The sequence below is a fragment of the Microcaecilia unicolor genome, chromosome 13, assembly GCF_901765095.1.
Source record: "Microcaecilia unicolor chromosome 13, aMicUni1.1, whole genome shotgun sequence".
Taxonomy (NCBI): domain Eukaryota; kingdom Metazoa; phylum Chordata; class Amphibia; order Gymnophiona; family Siphonopidae; genus Microcaecilia; species Microcaecilia unicolor.
The window spans coordinates 24,896,937-24,915,663 of record NC_044043.1 but is presented as its reverse complement, the minus strand read 5'-3'; the positions used below and the strand labels follow the sequence as shown (position 1 = coordinate 24,915,663).

Genomic DNA, 18,727 nt, shown 5'->3' with positions numbered 1-18,727 from the left:
AGGGAGGCCAAATTCAGGGCGTATCCGCACCGCACTATTTGGAGAACCCACTGGTCGGAGGTTATGAGAGGCCACCTTTGGTGAAAAAATTTTAACCTCCCCCCGACCGGCAGATCGTCCGGTACGGACACTTTGAGGGCGGCTATGTTCCCGTGGATCCAGTCAAAAGCCCGTCCCCGGCTTTTGCTGTGGAGGCGCAGGGGGCTGCTTGGGCGCACGCTGTTGACGAGAACGAGCGCACTGGGGCTGTCCCTGTGCCTGACGAGGCCTTCGGGCCGGCTGGGTGTACCTACGCTTTGCAAAAGAATAGGGTGCAGCCTGCCGGGCCCGGAAAAAACGTCCACCTGCTGAGGTGGATGCTGAAGGCGCCCGGTGGGAGAGCTTGTCGAGGGCGGTTTCCCGCTGATGCAGTTGGTCCACCAGCTGCTCGACCTTCTCACCAAAAATATTATCCCCCCGGCAAGGGACGTCGGCCAGTCTCTGCTGGGTGCGGTTGTCCAGGTCAGAGGCACGCAGCCATGAGAGCCTGCGCATCACTATACCTTGGGCCGCAGCACGAGATGCCACGTCACAGGTGTCATAAATACCCCTGGACAGGAACTTTCTGCACGCCTTCAGCTGCCTGACCACCTCCTGATAAGGCCTGGACTGCTCCGGCGGGAGCTTATCGACCAGGTCCGCCAGTTGCTTCACATTGTTCCGCATGTGAATGCTCGTATAGAGCTGGTATGACTGGATGCGGGTCACGAGCATGGAGGATTGGTAGGCCTTCCTCCCAAACGAGTCCAGAGTGAGAGACTCCCGCCCCGGGGGCGCCGAGGCGGTATCCCTCGAACTCCGTGCCCTCTTGAGAGCAGAATCCACGACCGCCGAGTCATGGTGCAATTGGAGCCACATTAACTCTGGGTCAGAGTGGATTCTGTACTGGGATTCCGCTTTCTTGGGGATGATGGGATTAGATAGCGGTCTCATCCAGTTCCGAAGCAGTGTCTCTTTGAGGACATTGTGCAACGGCACCGTGGAGGACTCTCTAGGTGGTGATGGATAGTCGAGGACCTCGAGCATCTCAGCCCTCGGCTCATCCACAGAGACCACGGGGAAGGGAATGCAGATAGACATATCCCTGACAAAAGAGGCAAAAGAGAGGCTCTCCGGGGGTGAGAGTTTCCTCTCCGGTAAAGGCGTGGGGTCAAAGGGGAGGCCCGCAGACTCCTCTGAGGAGAAATATCTGGGGTCCTCCTCTTCCCCCCACGAGGCCTCTTCCTCGGTATCGGACATAAGCTCATGTAGCTGAGTCCTTAACCGGGCCCGGCTCGACGTCGAGGCACCGAGGCCTCGGTGTCGTCGAGCGGTGGACTCCCGCGCCGGCGGGGACGAAGCTCCCTCCATCGACGTCGACTCCACCTGCGTGGCAGTCGAGACCGGCGCCGCAAGCGGCGGCGGTGTCGACGGCCTCGGCACCGGGCTAGAGCTCGCCGGCGCCACAGTCAACGGCGCCGAGGGCGCAAGCACCCCCGGTGCCGGCACAGCCTGGCGCATCAGCCCTTCCAGGATTCCCGGAAGGATGGCTCGGAGGCACTCGTCCAGGCCCGCTGCCGGGAAAGACGGTGGGGCCGGTAGAGGTGTCGGTGCCAGAAGCTGCTCGGGTCCAGGAGACGGCATCGAAGTGCTGGGACCCTGACGCGGCGGTACCTCCACCACCGAAGGGGATCTCTCCTCTCGACGAGGACGCTTCGTCGTCGACTCCTTGCCGGCACCGGAACCCTGGTGCATCGAGGGCGACCGATGACGGTGCTTTTTTGATTTTTTCCGATGCCCGTCATCGGCGCCAGGTGGAGCAGAGGAGGAGGAGGTCGATCCCCCTCGGTCACGAGGAACCGGGTCCGACAGGGTTCGGTCCCGAGGGCCATGGGCCGAGGGAGTGACCGGGGCCGATTGCCCACGCGGCCTCTCACCCCTACCTTCACCGGAGGACCGGCGGGTCGACGGGACCTGTGCTCCTGGGGTCGATGCCATCGGTGCCGATTTCTCGGGCATCGATACCGGTACAGAAGAACCGGCTGTCGATACCGATGCCGTCGAGGGGCCGGCGCAAGTTCCAAAAAGACGGTCCCGAAGAACTTGCCTCGCAACCTGAGTCCGTTTCCGGAGACCGAGACACAGAGAACACGACTTGATATTGTGCTCCGGCCCGAGGCACTGGAGGCACCAAGCGTGGGTGTCGGTCTGCGAGATCGGCCGGCCGCACCGACCACACTTTTTAAAACCACTCGGGACCTTCGAGGACATCGACGGAAAAATCGCGACGGCGAAGTTAAAGTCGTCGATGGTGGCGGTAATCACACCTCGAAAAAAGAAATCGACCGTGCGGCCACTAGGCCGCAACGCGAGGCCCCCGCTAGAGACGAGGGAAAATGGGAGCGCGTGCTCCTTTTTTTTTTTTTTTCTAAAAGAAAGAAAAGTGGAGCGCGCGGCAACTAAATAAAATAAAATAAAGAAGTTCGCGTAAACGCGACGGTTTTTCCGGGGCTAAAAACAGAGAGAGCAGCGAAGGCACGACTCTCTCCAGTCGCGGAAAAAAAGGAACTGGCGGGAACGGTCGCGCACGGGCGGGAAGACGGCCGCGCATGCGCGGTGGGCGTGCCCTGCGTGCGGACCGCCCGCGAAGCTTCTTCCGGTTGGTGGGGGCTGACGCGGACGTCACCCAGTTGTGAGAACAAGCAGCCTGCTTGTCCTCGGAGAAATCTAGTAACACAAATCCCATACCATTCTCGTAGCTTTTCTTTGCACCGCTTCAATTCTTTTTACATCCTTAACAAGATACGGCCTCCAAAACTGAACACAATACTCCAGGTGGGGCCTCACCAACGACTTATACAGGGGCATCAACACCCCCTTTCTTCTGTTGGTCACACCTCTCTCTATACAGCCTAACAACCTTCTAGCTACAGCCACTGCCTTGTCACACTGTTTCATCACCTTCAAATCGTCAGATACTATCACCCCAAGATCCCTCTCTCCGTCCGTACCTATCAGACTCTCCCCGCCTAACACATACGTCTCTCGTGAATTTCTATTCCCTAAGTGCATCACTTTGCATTTCTTCGCATTGAATTTTAATTGCCAAACCTTAGACCATTCTTCTACCTTCCTCAGATCCTTTTTCATGTTTTCCACTCCCTCCCGGGTGTCCACTCTGTTATAGATCTTAGTATCATCCGCAAATAGGCAAACTTTACCTTCTAACTCTTCGGCAATGTCACTCACAAATATATTGAACAGAATCGGCCCCTGCACCGATCCCTGAGGCACTCCTCTACTCACCTTTCCCTCCTCCGAGCGAATTCCATTCACCACCACCTTCTGGCGTCTGTCCGTCAACCAGTTCCTAATCTAGTTCACCACTTCGGGTCCTATCTTCAGCCCATCCAGTTTACTTAAGAGCCTCCTGTGGAGAACCGTGTCAAAAGCTTTGCTGAAATCTAAGTAGATTACGTCCATAGCTCGTCCCTGATTCAATTCTCCTGTCACCCAATCAAAGAACTCAATGAGTTTCGTTTGGCACGATTTCCCTTTGATAAAACCATGTTGTCTCAGATCTTGCAACTTATTGGCTTCCAGGAAATTCACTATCCTTTCCTTCAGCATCGCTTCCATTACTTTTCCAATAACCGAAGTGAAGCTTACCGGCCTGTAGTTTCCAGCTTCTTACCTATCACCACTTTTGTGAAGAGGGACCACCTCCGCCGTTATCCAATCCCTCGGAACCTCTCCCGTCTGCAAGGATATATTAAACAAATCTTTAAGAGGACCCGCCAAAACCTCTCTGAGCTCCCTCAATATCCTGGGGTGGATCCCGTCCGGTCCCATGGCTTTGTCCACCTTTAGCTTTTCAAGTTGATGATACACACTTTCTTCCGTGAACGGTGCTCTATCCACTTCATTCTCATTTGTACTTTTTCCAGTCCATCGCGGTCCTTCTCCAGGATTTTCTTCTGTGAAAACAGATGATACCTTTGGCGAAACTACTATCAAACCAAAACCTTAACCCATACATATACGCAGACGACGTAACGATCTACATTCCATTTAAACAAGATCTAAAGGAAATTTCCAATGACATCAACCCAAGCCTAAACATCATGCACACATGGGCAGATGCATTCAAGTTGAAACTCAATGCAGAAAAAACCCAATGCCTAATACTCACCTCACAATACAACACGAATAAATTCACCACCATTGACACATCAAAACTGAATCTTCCAATTTCGGATATTCCAATTTCGGATACCCTAAAAATTCTTGGAGTTACCATCGATCGACACCTAACACTTGAGTCACGCGAAAAACACAACCAAGATGTTCCATTCAATGTGGAAACTAAAAAGAGTAAGACCTTTCTTCCCAAGAACCATCTTCTGCAACCAGGTACAATCAATGGTACTCAGTCATCTAGATTACTGCAATGCACTCTATGCTGGCTGCAAAGAGCAAATAATCAAAAAACTTCAGACAGCTCAGAACACTGCAGCTAGACTCATATTCGGCAAAAAAAATACGAAAGCGCCAAACCTCTACGAGAAAAACCGGACTGGCTCCCACTCAAAGAACGTATCACGTTCAAAATTTGCACCCTAGTTCACAAAATTATTCACGGAGACGCACCAGCCTACATGTCAGACCTGATAGACTTACCACCCAGAAATGCCAAAAAATCATCCCGTACATTCCTTAATCTTCACTTCCCACGTTGTAAAGGTCTTAAATACAAACTAACGCATGCGTCAACCTTTTCTGGAATGCGCTGCTGCAAAACCTAAAAACGACCTATGAACAAACCAATTTCCGAAGTCTACTGAAGACCCATCTCTTCAACAAAGCATACAACAAAGATCAACAAATATGAATTTCTGTACACACATCCAGAATTGCCCAACAATATTTGCTTGCCAAACTAACATGTTTCTTCATTATCATGTTACCCAAGATCCTCCATTATTACTAAATGTACAATTTCTTTATAATTCTTAAATATCTCTTAATATGTCTGCTTGTTAAAATACTTCCATGTTCTATCATTATCATGTTACCAAAAATTCTCTGCTATTACTAAATGTATACTTCCTCATGTATTCTCACTATTCATGATGTATTGTAAGCCACATTGAGTCTGCAAAGAGGTGGGAAAATGTGGGATACAAATGCAACAAATAATAATAATAATAATAATAAATCTACCATATTCTAGCTTCATATTGTGTCCCCCTGGTTCTATTATTGTTTGAAAGTGTAAACAAACGCTTCACATCTGTCCGCTCTACTCCGCTCATTATCTGTAGACTTCTATCATATCACCCCTCAGTCGCCTTTTCTCCAAGCTGAAGAGCCCTAACCGTCTTAGCCTTTCCTCATAGGGAAGTCGTTCCATCCCTTTTATTATTTTTGTCGCCCTTCTCTGCACCTTCTCCAATTCCTTTATATCTTTTTTGAGATGCGGTGACCAGAATTGGACACAATATTCGAGGTGCGGTTGCACCATGGAGCGATACAACGGCATTATTTATTTATGTTACTTTTGTACCCCACATTTTCCCACCTATTTGCAGGCTCAATGTGGCTTACATAGTACCGTGAGGCGTTAGTCGCCTTCAATGAAAAACAGATACAAAGTGATGTTATTATCAAAGAGGATCATGTGTTACAGATATATTAGGAGAATCGTAGGGAAGAAAAGTTATATAGTGTTTGTTACGTGCTTTGGTTTCGTTGTGTTGCTGGATTCAGGCATTTAAGTTGGGTCAGTAGGGTACGCCTTTTGGAACAGGATGGTCTTCAGTGATTTCCAGAAGCTAAAGTGGTCACGGATTGTTTTCACAGCTTTAGCGAGGCCATTCCATAGTTGTGCACTTATGTAGGAGAAGCCAAACGTGTAAGTTGTTTTGTATTTCAAGCCTTTGCAATTTGGGTAGTGTAGATTTAGATATGATCTAGCAGAACTGAATCTGTTTCTTGTTGGTAGATCTATGAGGTCTATCATGTATCCTGGGATTACACCATATATGATTTTGTGGACCAGAGTGCAAATTTTGAAGATGATCCGCTCCTTGATTGGGAGCCAGTGCAGTTTATTTCGAAGAGGTTTGGCACTGTCGAAGCGTGTCTTGCCGAATATCAATCTGGCTGCTGTATTTTGGGCGGTCTGGATTTTTTTTGTTAGTTGTTCCATGCATCCCGCGTACATTCCATTGCAGTAGTCTGCATGGCTTAGGACCAATGACTGTATTAGGTATTGAAAGGTTTCCCTTGGGAAGAAGGGTTTTAGTCGTTTAAGCTTCCACATTGCATGGAACATTTTCTTTATTACAGAGTTCATTTGGCACTCGAGAGTTAGGTTGCGGTCGAGTGTGACACAGAGTATTTTCAAACTGTCTGATGTAGGGAGGGTGTGACCTGGGGTAGTTAATGTTGTGGGTTTATATTTGTTATGTTGAGAGGTAAGGATGAGGCAGTGTGTTTTTTCAGTGTTCAGTTGGAATGAATTTTCCCCAGGAGTCCATGATGTTCAGGCCATCGCTGATTTTATTGGCAACTAGTAAAAAAAGGCCTGTTTCGGTGAGAAATGAAACGGGCGCTAGCAAGGTTTTCCTTTGAGTATGTATGTTTGACAAGAGTGTGTTTGACAGTGACTGTGTGTGAGAGAGAGAGTGAATGTGAGAGTGTATGTGTGTGTGAGTGAGAGAGAGATAGACTGTGACAGTGTGTGTGTGTGTGGGAGAGAGAAAGACAATGTCGATTGTGTGTGTGTGTGTCACAGAGAGACACAGCGTGGCTGTGTGTGAGAGAGTTTTGCTGTGTGTGTGAGATACCGACAGAGTGTGTGTGTCAGAGAATGTGTCTGTGAGACAGAGAGAGGTAGGGTTGCGGGGTAGGCAGTTTTTGAGGAGGGGGGGGGTGACGTGCAAAGAGGGGGATCAGCAGGGCCAGTCGGGTGGGGAGGGTAGCAGCATGGCTGTAGGCATTTCAACGAAGTTTGTGTGCGTATGTGACTGACATTGTGTGTGTGTGTGTAACAGTGGGGTAGGCGCGGGCTTGACATGCACGGAGGGGGATCTGCAGACTTGGAGGGGGGAGTGTGTGTGTGTTTAACACCGTAGGGTGTGTGTGTGTGTGTGTGTAAAATATGCCTTAACAATGTTCAGCCAAATACATTTTCAAGCATCCTGTATCTGGTCTGCAGCACTTTAAAAACAATTATTATTATTTGTTTTTCTGGAGGTGAAAGTGCTCTTTAATCCTAAGCCCTGGTACCATATCATGCCATAATAATTAGATACAACAGATGTTTTGACCTTCTTTGGGCTGTAATCTCATACCACAACAGAATGAAATTTCACTGATCACGGCACAAAATGCCAAATGTTCTCTCCATACCCCATCCTGCAGATATTTTGTTGAATGAAATCATAGAAGAAAAAAAGTTATTGCACATCCATTACTTTGAAGAAACTACATTTGCTGAGTAGAGTTTCCGTTGCAAGTGTTGTTTTCTTCGTCATCATCCTGAGTCCTCAATGTATAAATTGTGCCTTTTTGTTTTGAACTCATCGTCACCTTTTTGACTGACACTGGAAACTGGTTAGTAAAAGATTGAATTCTGGCTATTGCACTTCTTTCCTTCAGAGCAGCTTCTTTCCTAGCTTCTATTTTAATCTGTTGCTCACAGAGGGGGAGCGGCGGGGCCAGTCAGGGGTGGGGAGGGGCACTCGACATATCGGGCCATAGCAAAGATTAAGGCAACCTGAAGCTGTCCTCCGTCCCTGCTCCCCTTCACTCTTTTTAACAGCCAGCACTAATGAAGGGGAGGGGCTACACCACATGTCCCACTTCAGATAGGAGCAGGAAAGAGTGAATCTTCGGTTTGAGTGAATCTTTGGTTTGCAGTCCAGAGCAGTAAGAGGTGGAGGATTTTCTTTCGTGGTTGGGGGGGGGGGGGGGGGAGGGGGAGGGGGGGATTAACCTGTTGTCTCAGAGAAAGTGCTGATACTTTCCCAGCACTGCTCTTCTCCTTTGGCGCCCTTGGCAGTTTCTTTTTTTTTTTTTAGTAGTAAAAAAAGGCCCGTTTCTGGAGCCAATGAAACAGGCGCTAGCAAGGCTTTCCTGTGCCCCCCCCCCCCCCACCCGTCGTCGATGTTGGTGAATTGCTCCACCTCCGCCCTCAACGCGAGGGCGGGGCCCAGAGACTGTGATTTTCAAGGATTCAGTGACGTCAGCAGCCAATAGAACGTTGAGGGTGAGTTTTATATATATAGATTTCTTTCATGTCACGTCTGAAGGGGATGTAGATAGTAACATCATCTGCATAAATGAATGGGTTAAGTCCTCGATTAGGTAGGGACTGTGCCAATGGAATCATCATCGTGTCGAAGAGTATTGGTGATAGTGGTGATCCTTGAGGTACTCCACATACTGCTTTCCACGGTGGTGATATGTTTGCGTTTGATTTTACTTGATAAGTTCTGGTGGTTAAAAAAAACCTTTAATCCAATTAGGTACGTTTCCTTCGATCCCAAAGTGGTTAAGTAGCTTTAGAAGTATGTTGTGGCTTACCATGTCGAATGCACTCAACATGTCGAACTGGAGTATACTTTTACCTATGGCTATCTCCTGCTTGAATTTGGCCAGGAGGGTAACTAGTACTGTTTCGGTACTATGGTGGGAGCAGAATCCTGATTGTGAATGATGTAGTATTGAGAACTTGACCAAATACTCCGTGAGCTGTTTAGTCACCAGGCTCTCCATCATTTCTACTACTAGTGGGATAGATGCCACTGGGCGGTAATTGGTGAGATCGTTTGTGCTTTTCTTGGTGTCTTTTGGTATTGGGGTGAGTAAAATGTTGCCATATTCCTCGGGGAAGAGACCTTGTTGTAACATGAAATTTAGGTAGAATGTGAGTTCTAATATGAAGCGATCAGAGGGGATGCTAGTAAATAACTGGGACATGTGTCCAGTTTGCAGTTTGCTTGTCTAATTGATTCGGTATTGATGGGATTAAATGTTGTCCAAATACGGTCAGCTGGGTATCCGTCGGAGGTTGAGTCTAATTCGTTGAAGAAGTTTTCGATGTCAGTATTGTGATGAGGAAGTGTGTTGCGCAGTTTTATTATTTTTTTCATTGAAGTAATTAGCAAGTTTGTCTGCGGGTGGGATGTCTGTATTGGTTGTGGTGGCAGAGGTGGTGTCCATCCTCTTGTTTGCTTTCCATCCCTTTCCTAATAATACTCAACATTCTGTGCGCTTTCTTAGCCGCCGCAGCACACTGAGCAGAAGTTTTCAACGTCTTATCAATGATGACTCCCAGATCCCTTTCTAGGTCTGTGACTCCTAACGCGGAACCTTGCATGACATAGCTGTAATTCGGGTTCCTCTTACCCACATGCATCACTTTGCACTTGTCAACATTGAACTTCATCTGCCACTTGGACGCCCAATCCCCCAGTCTCGTGAGGTCCTCCTGTAATTTTTCACACTCCTCCTGCGACTTGACAACCCTGAATAACTGTGTCATCTGCGAATTTAATTACCTCACTAGTTACTCCCATCTCTAGGTCATTTATAAATATGTTAAAAAGCAGCGGTCCCAGCACAGACCCCTGAAGGACCCCACTAACTACCCTTCTCCATTGAGAATACTGACCATTCAATCCTATTCTCTGCTTCCTATCCTTCAACCAGTTCTTAATCCATAGCAATACCCTACACCTCTGATCCCAACCGGCTCCCCTTTAACCACATGTTTGTTCACCCCTTCAAAGAAATGTAGTAGATTGGTGAGGCAAGATTTCCCTTCACTAAATCCATGTTGACTTTGTCTCATTAATCCATGATTTTGAATATGCTCTGTAATTTTGTTCTTTATAATAGTCTCTACCATTTTGCCCCGCACCGATGTCAGACTCACCGGTCTATAATTTCCCGGATCTCCTCTGGAACCTTTTTAAAAAATCGGCGTTACATTGGCTACCCTCCAATCTTCCGGTACCATGCTTGATTTTAAGGATAAATTACATATTAGTAACAATAGCTCCGCAAGTTCATTTTTCAGTTCTATCAGTACTCTGGGATGAATACCATTCGGTCCAGGAGATTTGCTACTCTTCAGTTTGTAGAACTGCCCCATTACATCCTCCAGGTTTACAGAGAATTACTACTACTACTTATTTCTTATCATGCTACAAGGCATACGCAGCGCTGTACACCATACACAAAAAGACAGTCCCTGCTCAAAGAGCTTACAATCTAGATAAGACAGGTAAACAGACAGAATTAAGGGTAAGGGAATAAAGAGGTGAGGATAAAAGGACAGGGCAAGTGAGTAGTGGTTAGGAGTCAAAAGCAGTGATAAAGAGGTGGGCTTTAAGTATGGACTTGAAAACTGCCAAAGACGGGGCTAGACGTACATGCTCGGGAAGTTTATTCCAGGCGTGAGGTGCAGCAAGATAAGGAACGAAGTCTGGAATTAGCAGTAAAGAAGGGGACAGATAGAGATTTATCTACAGAACGGAGTACTGGAGTGGGGGAGTAGGGAGAGACAAGAGTGGAGAGGTACTGGGGAGCGGCAGAGTGAATGCAACTTATAGGTTAATAAGAGAAGTTTGAATTGAATGTGTAAACGGATAGGGAGCCAGTGAAGTGACTTAAGGAGAGGGCTAATGTGAGCATAGCGACTTTGGCAGAAAATGAGTCACGCAGCAGAGTTTTGGACTGATTGGCTAAGAGGGAGGCCAGCGAGAAGCAGGTTACAATAATCAAGGAGAGGTGATAAGGGTTCTGGTAGAATGCTCAGAGATGAAGGGACAGATTTTGCTGATGTTATATAGAGAATTCATTAAGTTTCTCCGACTCATCAGCTTTGAATACAATTTCTGGCACTGGTATCCCACCCAAATCTTCCTCGGTGAAGACCGAAGCAAGGAATTCATTTAATCTCTCCACTACGGATTTGTCTTCCCTGATTGCCCCTTTTACTCCTCGGTCATCTAGTGGTCCAACCGATTCTTTTGCCAGCTTCCTGCTTTTAGTATACCTAAAAAATTTTTTTACCATGCATTTTGTGCCTCCAATGTAATCTTTTCTTCGAAGTCCCTCTTAGCCTTCCTTATCAGTGCTTTGCATTTGACTTGACATTCCTTTTGCTGTTTCTTATTATTTTCAGTCGGTTCCTTCTTCCATTTTCGAAGGATTTTCTTTTAGCTCTAATAGCTTTCTTCACCTCACTTTTATTGTAATCAATGTAGCTCATATAAAAGAAGAGGGGCGAGAAGATCTACATACAAGATGAGCAGCAGTATTTTGAGCTATTTGCAATTTTTTGAGAAGACCACCTTTAAGTCCAGTATAGATGGAATTGCAATAGTCAAATGTGGTGAGGACGAGGGATTGAACCAAAGTATGATAGACAGATTTAGAGAAAATGGCCTCAATCTCTTTAGCTTCCAAAGTGAGTGAAAGACACTCAAGGTCAACTTAGAGACTTGGTGAGGAAACGATCTATTGTGACTCCCAAAATTTTCATTGATAACCCAAGGGAACAGGATCTGTTTTTAATAGTAAAGTTACAAAGATTTATAGGATAGTGAGGTTAGTAATAATTATAAATGTAGTTTTATCTGTGTTAAGTTTTAATTTGAAATTAGAAGCCCACAATTCCATAAGTTGTATTCCTAGACTAATCATGTGAGTTATGCCAAGTAATTCCTTAGAAAATAGGATATAAATGGTGACATTATGAGCATATATGTATGTAAAAAGACCATGTTTTTCTAAAGGATGACCAAGAGGTATCATCATAATGTTAAGATGGGGGAAAGAGGGGAACCCTGAGGGACCCCACAGCCAGGAGACCAAGTGGAAGAAAGTACACCTGATTGTTTGACTTCATACAACCTAGACCTTAAGAAGCCAGAAAACCATTTCAGGACAACTCCACAGATTCCATAACAGTCAAGAATATTGAAAAGAATATTATGATCAACAGTATCAAAGACACTGGATAGATCAAACTGAAGTACCTCCAGAGTCCGATAGTAAGGGTCTAGGAGAATCTTGGCTAGAGACACAATCTGAGGAGTTCTGTCCCAGCCATCAGAGCAATGCACCAGCACCGGACGACCCTCACGTTCCACAGCATTGCATACCAGTGTCGCTGCCTTCAACATTATGGACAGATGCTGCATCCATTTGGTGCTCTCCAGAGCAGACAACCAGCTACAGAAAGGGGAAAGCAAAAAACGTCACCAGCCAGCCTGTCAATTAAAGAACAGAGGAGCGAGAGAGAGAGAAGACATTACATTGCTGGAGACAGGAAACTTGCAACCACAGGTGAGAAAGGAAAGAGCAGATGTCATAAGAAAAAAATCCTACTATTCTTGAATGCATGCCGTCTCTCCCTCTTCTCTAATTCCGCACCTTGGAATGTTCGTTTTCCTACGTTACCGTAGTGCCAACTAGATGCTCTATCATGCTTCCTGGAATGGGCAAGAATGTCCAAGGCACATTAGATGACTTACTTCCCAGGATCTGGCATCTGACTGCAAACAGCACGAAGATACTGGAAACTGTTTCGAATGGAGTGAATGTTGGCCATCCCCATGAACACCACCTCACAGTTAGGATAGTATTCTAACGCCAAGAAAAGAAAACGGTTATTCTTCAGAACATTTTCTAGGCTCTTGCTAGATCATGGGGTAAAAAAGGTCCATACTGTTTAAATCTCACAATGGCATGGACTCACCTTCACATTCACAGCCCCCTCCCTTAGCTCGGTTGGCAACTGCAGCAGTGTAGGACCTGGCATCAAGAATTAGAAGTTTCTTAGAGATGACACCACTCTCTACACCAGAGCAGGAAGTGAGCAATGAGTCTGCAAAGGAAAGAACACAGAGTTATGTCCTGTGTCCTGGCCCTAACCCACACAGAGCTTGGCCCCAGCAATGTTGTTATTTTTTTTTTTTTTTTTTTGGGGGGGGGGGGGGGGGATAAAGGAAGAAAAAAAGGTGCGTCATCATCAAATACTTTGTTCTAGTCACAATCTCTTGCTTTACCGCAGTTTTAGTTATGCGAGTGCTTTGCCTGGTGATTCTAATGAACTTACCAAAGTCTGTTTCACCAGCATCACTATTATCTCTGCTACCTTGGGCATTCCTGCTGCTACATGCCTTCGGGCTGGGGGCAGACATCTTTGTGCCAGGATTCAGTACACACGCCTTGGCAATAGAAGTGACCAGATACTCATCGTCAGCATTTCGCCAGCCCCACCAGCTGATCTCTGGTTGACTACAGCGTGCAATGACTGCTCCATTGCGCAAGTGCCTGGGAGGAGGAACAGAGGACAGCACAATGATTAGTCACCTGTGACAGGTTAGAGGGAGCAAACGACAATTGTGACATGCACTGCATGCTTAGCCTTGGATAGTGAAAGAAGACAAAATAAAGTACCCCAAGGCCAATATTCAGACCTTGGGAGGGAGCCTGGCTAACTCCCGCGGTCAGTGATCAGCCTGGATATTCAATGCTGGACCATTTCCCGTGACTGGTATTGAATATCCGGTTTATTTTTAGACGGTTTAAAGTTAACCGGCTAAGTCAATTTTCAAAGATAGCCAGTTAACTTTAAACTGGCCAAAGATATATCAGCTATTTAAGCGGCCTGGTGTAGCCACTTACAATAGCTGAATATGATTTGAATATGCAGGGATAGCCAGTTATGGCGCTAACTGGGAATATACAGCAGGGGATACCCAGCTATCCTCTGCTGAATATTGCTGGATAACCAGTTAAGTGCTTTTTTAACCGGCCAGGTTCTGTTTCTGGCTGGTTAAATGGTTTTGAATATCGGGAGGGATAGTACTTGTTGCATAGCATTTGATTACATGCCTCTAAACAGTATGATATGTGTTACAATTCATAAAGAACATATATCTCACAAGGTCCTTGTCTCTACATTCACTGGGAGGCTGTTCTACATATCCCTCGCCCTTTTTGTAAAGGAATATTTCCTTGAACTGCTCCTGATTCTACCAACTTCTTCCTATAACTTCTCACTCCTCTTATTTAGAGAACAGTAACCTAAAATGTTAAAAGCATCTTTTGATCCACCCCAGTATTCCATTCCAATGACTATCAACATACCCTGCCCTTAACCACCTGAGGTTACTTACCTATCAAACCAGTGACACTCCAACCACCAGTCTACTGTTCGAAGTATAATGTAATGGGGAGGCCTAAAAAAACCCCAACAACCTTTTAACCTTCTGATAAAAAATTAAGTTGAAGCCTGACACTGTCAGGCAACCATAGGATTGAATAATATTCTTTCGCACTCTGAGAGAGTGTATAGGAAGTTACTAGTCTCCTTTAATAACCCTCCCTCAAAGGATCACCTTAAGAAGCTAGAGTGTAAGGTGAGTAGCATGTGGTTCAAGCAGGCACAGCTAGCCTGCTGAGCCAGGAAGAAAGGCCCAGACTGGGACAGGGTTAAAATTCCTATAGAGGGAACAGAACAGAGAGGCCCAGAACATAGAAGGGCTTCAATGTCCAGACAGGCCCAGGAGAAGGGAACTGCCTCTCCACTATGTGTGTATGTCCAGGCTGAGAACAGAAGACATCGTGTGACCAGGCTAGGAATAGGACTGGGTTACAGTAAAGCTGTCTAACCTGCTACCCCTGGTGTTTGGGGTAGGAAAAGAAGTTAGCTCTGATAGAAGTCTGATTTATCAATGCTATAAATTGTAGTGTAATGTGTTAAAGGGTATTAACTGCCCCATTTGAAATAATTGGGACACAGTCCCAATGTCTCTCTTTTGGCATTTTGAATAGTATTGGGCTGACATTGTCCATCAATATCTACAGCTCACACATTAATGCACAGCAAGTGGAACATAATGAAAATGAGTTTAAACTCAATTGGTGCCTTCATGCTGCAGCCATATTTGTTCAAAGGTTATCTGTCCTCTATAAGGAAATCCAGTTAAATCAAATGACTCAATGGGAGGGGAATCTTGGGACAGAATTTGATCATCATGTATGGGCAGAGCTAGTAAGATTTGCCAATAAGATATCAGTATCTGCTAAAATAAAAGAAAACAACCTCAAGATTTTAACATCTTGGTTTATGACCCCCCTGCTTGATTACACACTATCAACCAAGTGTATAATCACTCCTGTTGAAGATGATGTAGGGCACTTATTACCATACTAGTAAAAAAGGCCCGTTTCGAAACGCTATGAAACGGGTGCTAGCAAGGTAAATTCCCACCCATCCTCCCTTCCTTCCCTCCCGAGTTCCATACCCCTCCCCCCTCCCGAGTTCCATACCCCTCTCCCTCCCTTCCTTCCTTCCTTGCTGAGTTGCAGAACTCCCTCCCTCCCAGTTCAAGGGCCCCACCCGAAGCACATCCACACACCCACCCACACATATGTCCCTCCCTCCCAGTTCAAGGGCCGTCAAGCAAAGCAAGGCATTGAAAGCAAAGCGAAGCAATCGGAAAACCTTGAGGTGCACTTGAGTGTAGCAGTGCGGCTGAATCATTTAAGTTGGCCCGGTTCTTAGGGTCTCTTACTACAATATTTTCATAAACAGAGTAGTAGTTTGATTTGAGTGTCTATGCATGGAATTTATCACAAGAGGTTTTGCTATGGTGTTTCGACAAGCAATCTAAGAGGTTTTGCTATAGTGTTTCAACAAACAATCTAGGAGTTAACCTGTACAGGCAGAGAGGTCTGTAGCTGCATTCCACCAACTGCTTTCCTGTAATCTGGTCCCCTGGTACTTCCGATGTGCTTGGATGACCTGCAGTCCGATACTCTGGTGTGTGCTTGATTGGTGTATTGTCTTTTTCATCTTACTGCTACTCTGCACGGTCGGCGGCTGATTTCCCTGTCGTTTCTGTCTTCCTGGCGCAACGAGATTTCGGAGGTCTCTCCAGTGTGCTGGGCCTAAGTCACAGGAGCACAGCCTCGTGGTGGGCCTTCGTTGGACGGTCTTGGGCTTGTTTCGATCGTCAGTCCCGAGCCGCAAAGAGGGACTTTTCCCTTTGTTTTGATGGCCTGTCTAGCTTCGTGAGCTCAGCCAGAGGGACACAGCTCTGCACGGGTCACTCGTTGCTGCCCGTTCCCGTCCGCCTGCGGAGGCTCCGTTGTGTCTCCCGCAGGGAAGTCTCGGCTGGGAAAGCTGGGCGCCTCCGCTCCGTCGCCTCTCGTAGCCCTCCGCTGGTGGTCTCTTGGCCTGGATCTGGCAACCGGGATGCGATCTAGGGTCTGCGGCAGTATTTGCTCCGCGCCTCTGCGACTCCGGTCAGTCTCGCTTGGGACCTTCGGACCCGTTCAGCAGGTTTTGGAGAGAGCTATACGGTGGTATACCTGGGCTCCGATTGAGTCTGCCTTTCTTATCCAGCGGTTCGTTATTCGCCCGAGAGGCTGCGAGGTCGGCCTAGCTGCGCCCGGTGGTCGTCACTCTCGGCCACTCGTCCTCCGAGCCTCCCAGCGGACTCTTTGTTGGTTCACCTGGGCTCAGTTGGGTCCACCAGGGCTCCGATTAGGTTGGCCTCTGCTTCCCCTAGTTTGTGGCTGGTTCCAGCCACTCTACTGTCGATTTTTGGCCCTGGGCTGCGGAGCTTCTTACTCCATGACCATTAGGTAGCGGCCATCTTGCTTTGGTTGGACCGGAATCCTGATTGTGATTCGTGTAGTATAGAGAATTTGTTTAAGTAGTCGGTGAGTTGCTTGGTTACCATGCTTTCCGTTAGTTTGGTTGCTAGGGGAATCGATGCTACCAGGCGGTAGGTTTTTTTTGTTACATTTGTACCCCGTGCTTTCCCACTCATGGCAGGCTCAATGCGGCTTACATGGGGCAATGGAGGGTTAAGTGACTTGCCCAGAGTCACAAGGAGCTGCCTGTGCTGGGAGTCGAACTCAGTTCCTCAGTTGGTTATGTTGTTTGTTTTTTTCTTTGGATCTTTGGATATTGGTGTGAGCAGAATATTTCCTTTATCATTAGGGAAGAGTCCATGTTGTAGCATGTAGTTTAGGTGCAATGTGAGGTCTGTTATGAAGCGTTGGGGGGCAGATTTTATTAGGGTGGTAGGGCATATGTCCAGTTTGCAGTGGGATTTGGTGAACCTGTTGATCGCTTGGGCGATGGTTTCATCGGTGAGTAGCGCAAAGTTTGTCCAGGTTCGGTCTGCTGGATATTCATCGGAGGTTGGGTCCAGGCAGTCAATGAAATTTTCGTGATCAGTGGTATTGGTTGGTAGTAACATAGTAGATGACAGCAGAAAAAGACCTGCACGGTCCATCCAGTCTGCCCAACAAGACAACTCATATGTGCTACTTTTTGTGTATACCCTACTTTGATTTGTACCTGTGCTCTTCAGGGCACAGACCGTATAAGTCTGCCCAGCACTATCCCCGCCTCCCAACCACCGGCTCTGGCACTGTATAAATCTGCCCAGCACTATCCCCGCCTCTCACCACTGGCTCTGGCACAGACCGTATAAGTCTGCCCAGCACTATCCCTGCCTCCCAACCACCAGTGCCGCCTCCCACCACCGGCTCTGGCACAGACCGTATAAGTCTGCTCAGCACTATCCCCGCCTCCCAACCACTAGCGCTGCCTCCCGATCTTGACTAAGCTCCTGAAGATCCATTCCTTCTGTACAGGATTCCTTTATGCTTATCCCACGCATGTTTAAATTCCGTTAGCGTTTTCATTTCCACCACCTCCCGCGGGAGGGCATTCCAAGCATCCACTACTCTCTCTGTGAAAAAATACTTCCTGACATTTTTCTTGAGTCTGCCCCCCTTCAATCTCATTTCATGTCCTCTCGTTCTACCGCCTTCCCATCTCTGGAAAAGGTTTGTTTGCGGATTAATACCTTTCAAATATTTGAACGTCTGTATCATATCACCCCTGTTTCTCCTTTCCTCCAGAGTATACATGTTTAGTTCAGCAAGTCTCTCCTCATACATCTTGTAATGCAAATCCCATACCATTCTAGTAGCTTTTCTTTGCACCGCTTCAATTCTTTTTCCATCCTTAGCAAGATTCGGCCTCCAAAACTGAACACAATACTCCAGGTGGGGCCTCACCAACGACTTATACAGGGGCATCAACACCCCCTTTCTTCTGTTGGTCACACCTCTCTCTATACACCCTAACAACTTTCTAGCTACAGCCACCGCCTTGTCACACTGTTTCGTCGCCTTCAAATCCTCAGATACTATCACCCCAAGATCCCTCTCCCCTTCCGTACCTATCAGACTCTCCCCGCCTAACACATACGTCTCTCGTGGATTTCTATTCCCTAAATGCATCACTTTGCATTTCTTCGCATTGAATTTTAATTGCCAACCCTTAGACCATTCTTCTAGCTTCCTCAGATCCTTTTTCATGTTTTCCACTCCCTCCCGGGTATCCACTCTGTTATAGATCTTAGTATCATCCGCAAATAGGCAAACTTTACCTTCTAACTCTTCGGCAATGTCACTCACAAATATATTGAACAGAATCGGCCCCAGCAACGATCCCTGAGGCACTCCACTACTCACCTTTCCCTCCGAGCGAACTCCATTTACCACCACCCTCTGTCGTCTGTCCGTCAACCAGTTCCTAATCCAGTTCACCACTTCGGGTCCTATCTTCAGTCCATCCAGTTTATTTAAGAGC

At 47.0% G+C, this 18,727-nt stretch overlaps 1 protein-coding gene across 3 annotated transcripts in view; it reads right to left on the bottom strand.

The window, feature by feature from the left end:
* The window catches only part of MTMR4 (myotubularin related protein 4), a 314,547-nt gene that overhangs the window by 103,824 nt on the left and 191,996 nt on the right, over window positions 1-18,727 (bottom strand). For all 3 annotated transcript variants that reach the window (XM_030222077.1, XM_030222079.1, XM_030222076.1), the window contains 4 exons: window positions 13,157-13,374; window positions 12,797-12,925; window positions 12,573-12,684; window positions 12,075-12,270 (listed from right to left, as the gene is read on the bottom strand). In XM_030222077.1, the coding sequence (XP_030077937.1) occupies window positions 12,075-12,270; window positions 12,573-12,684; window positions 12,797-12,925; window positions 13,157-13,374 (655 nt within the window). The remainder of the gene's footprint in view (window positions 1-12,074; window positions 12,271-12,572; window positions 12,685-12,796; window positions 12,926-13,156; window positions 13,375-18,727) is intronic.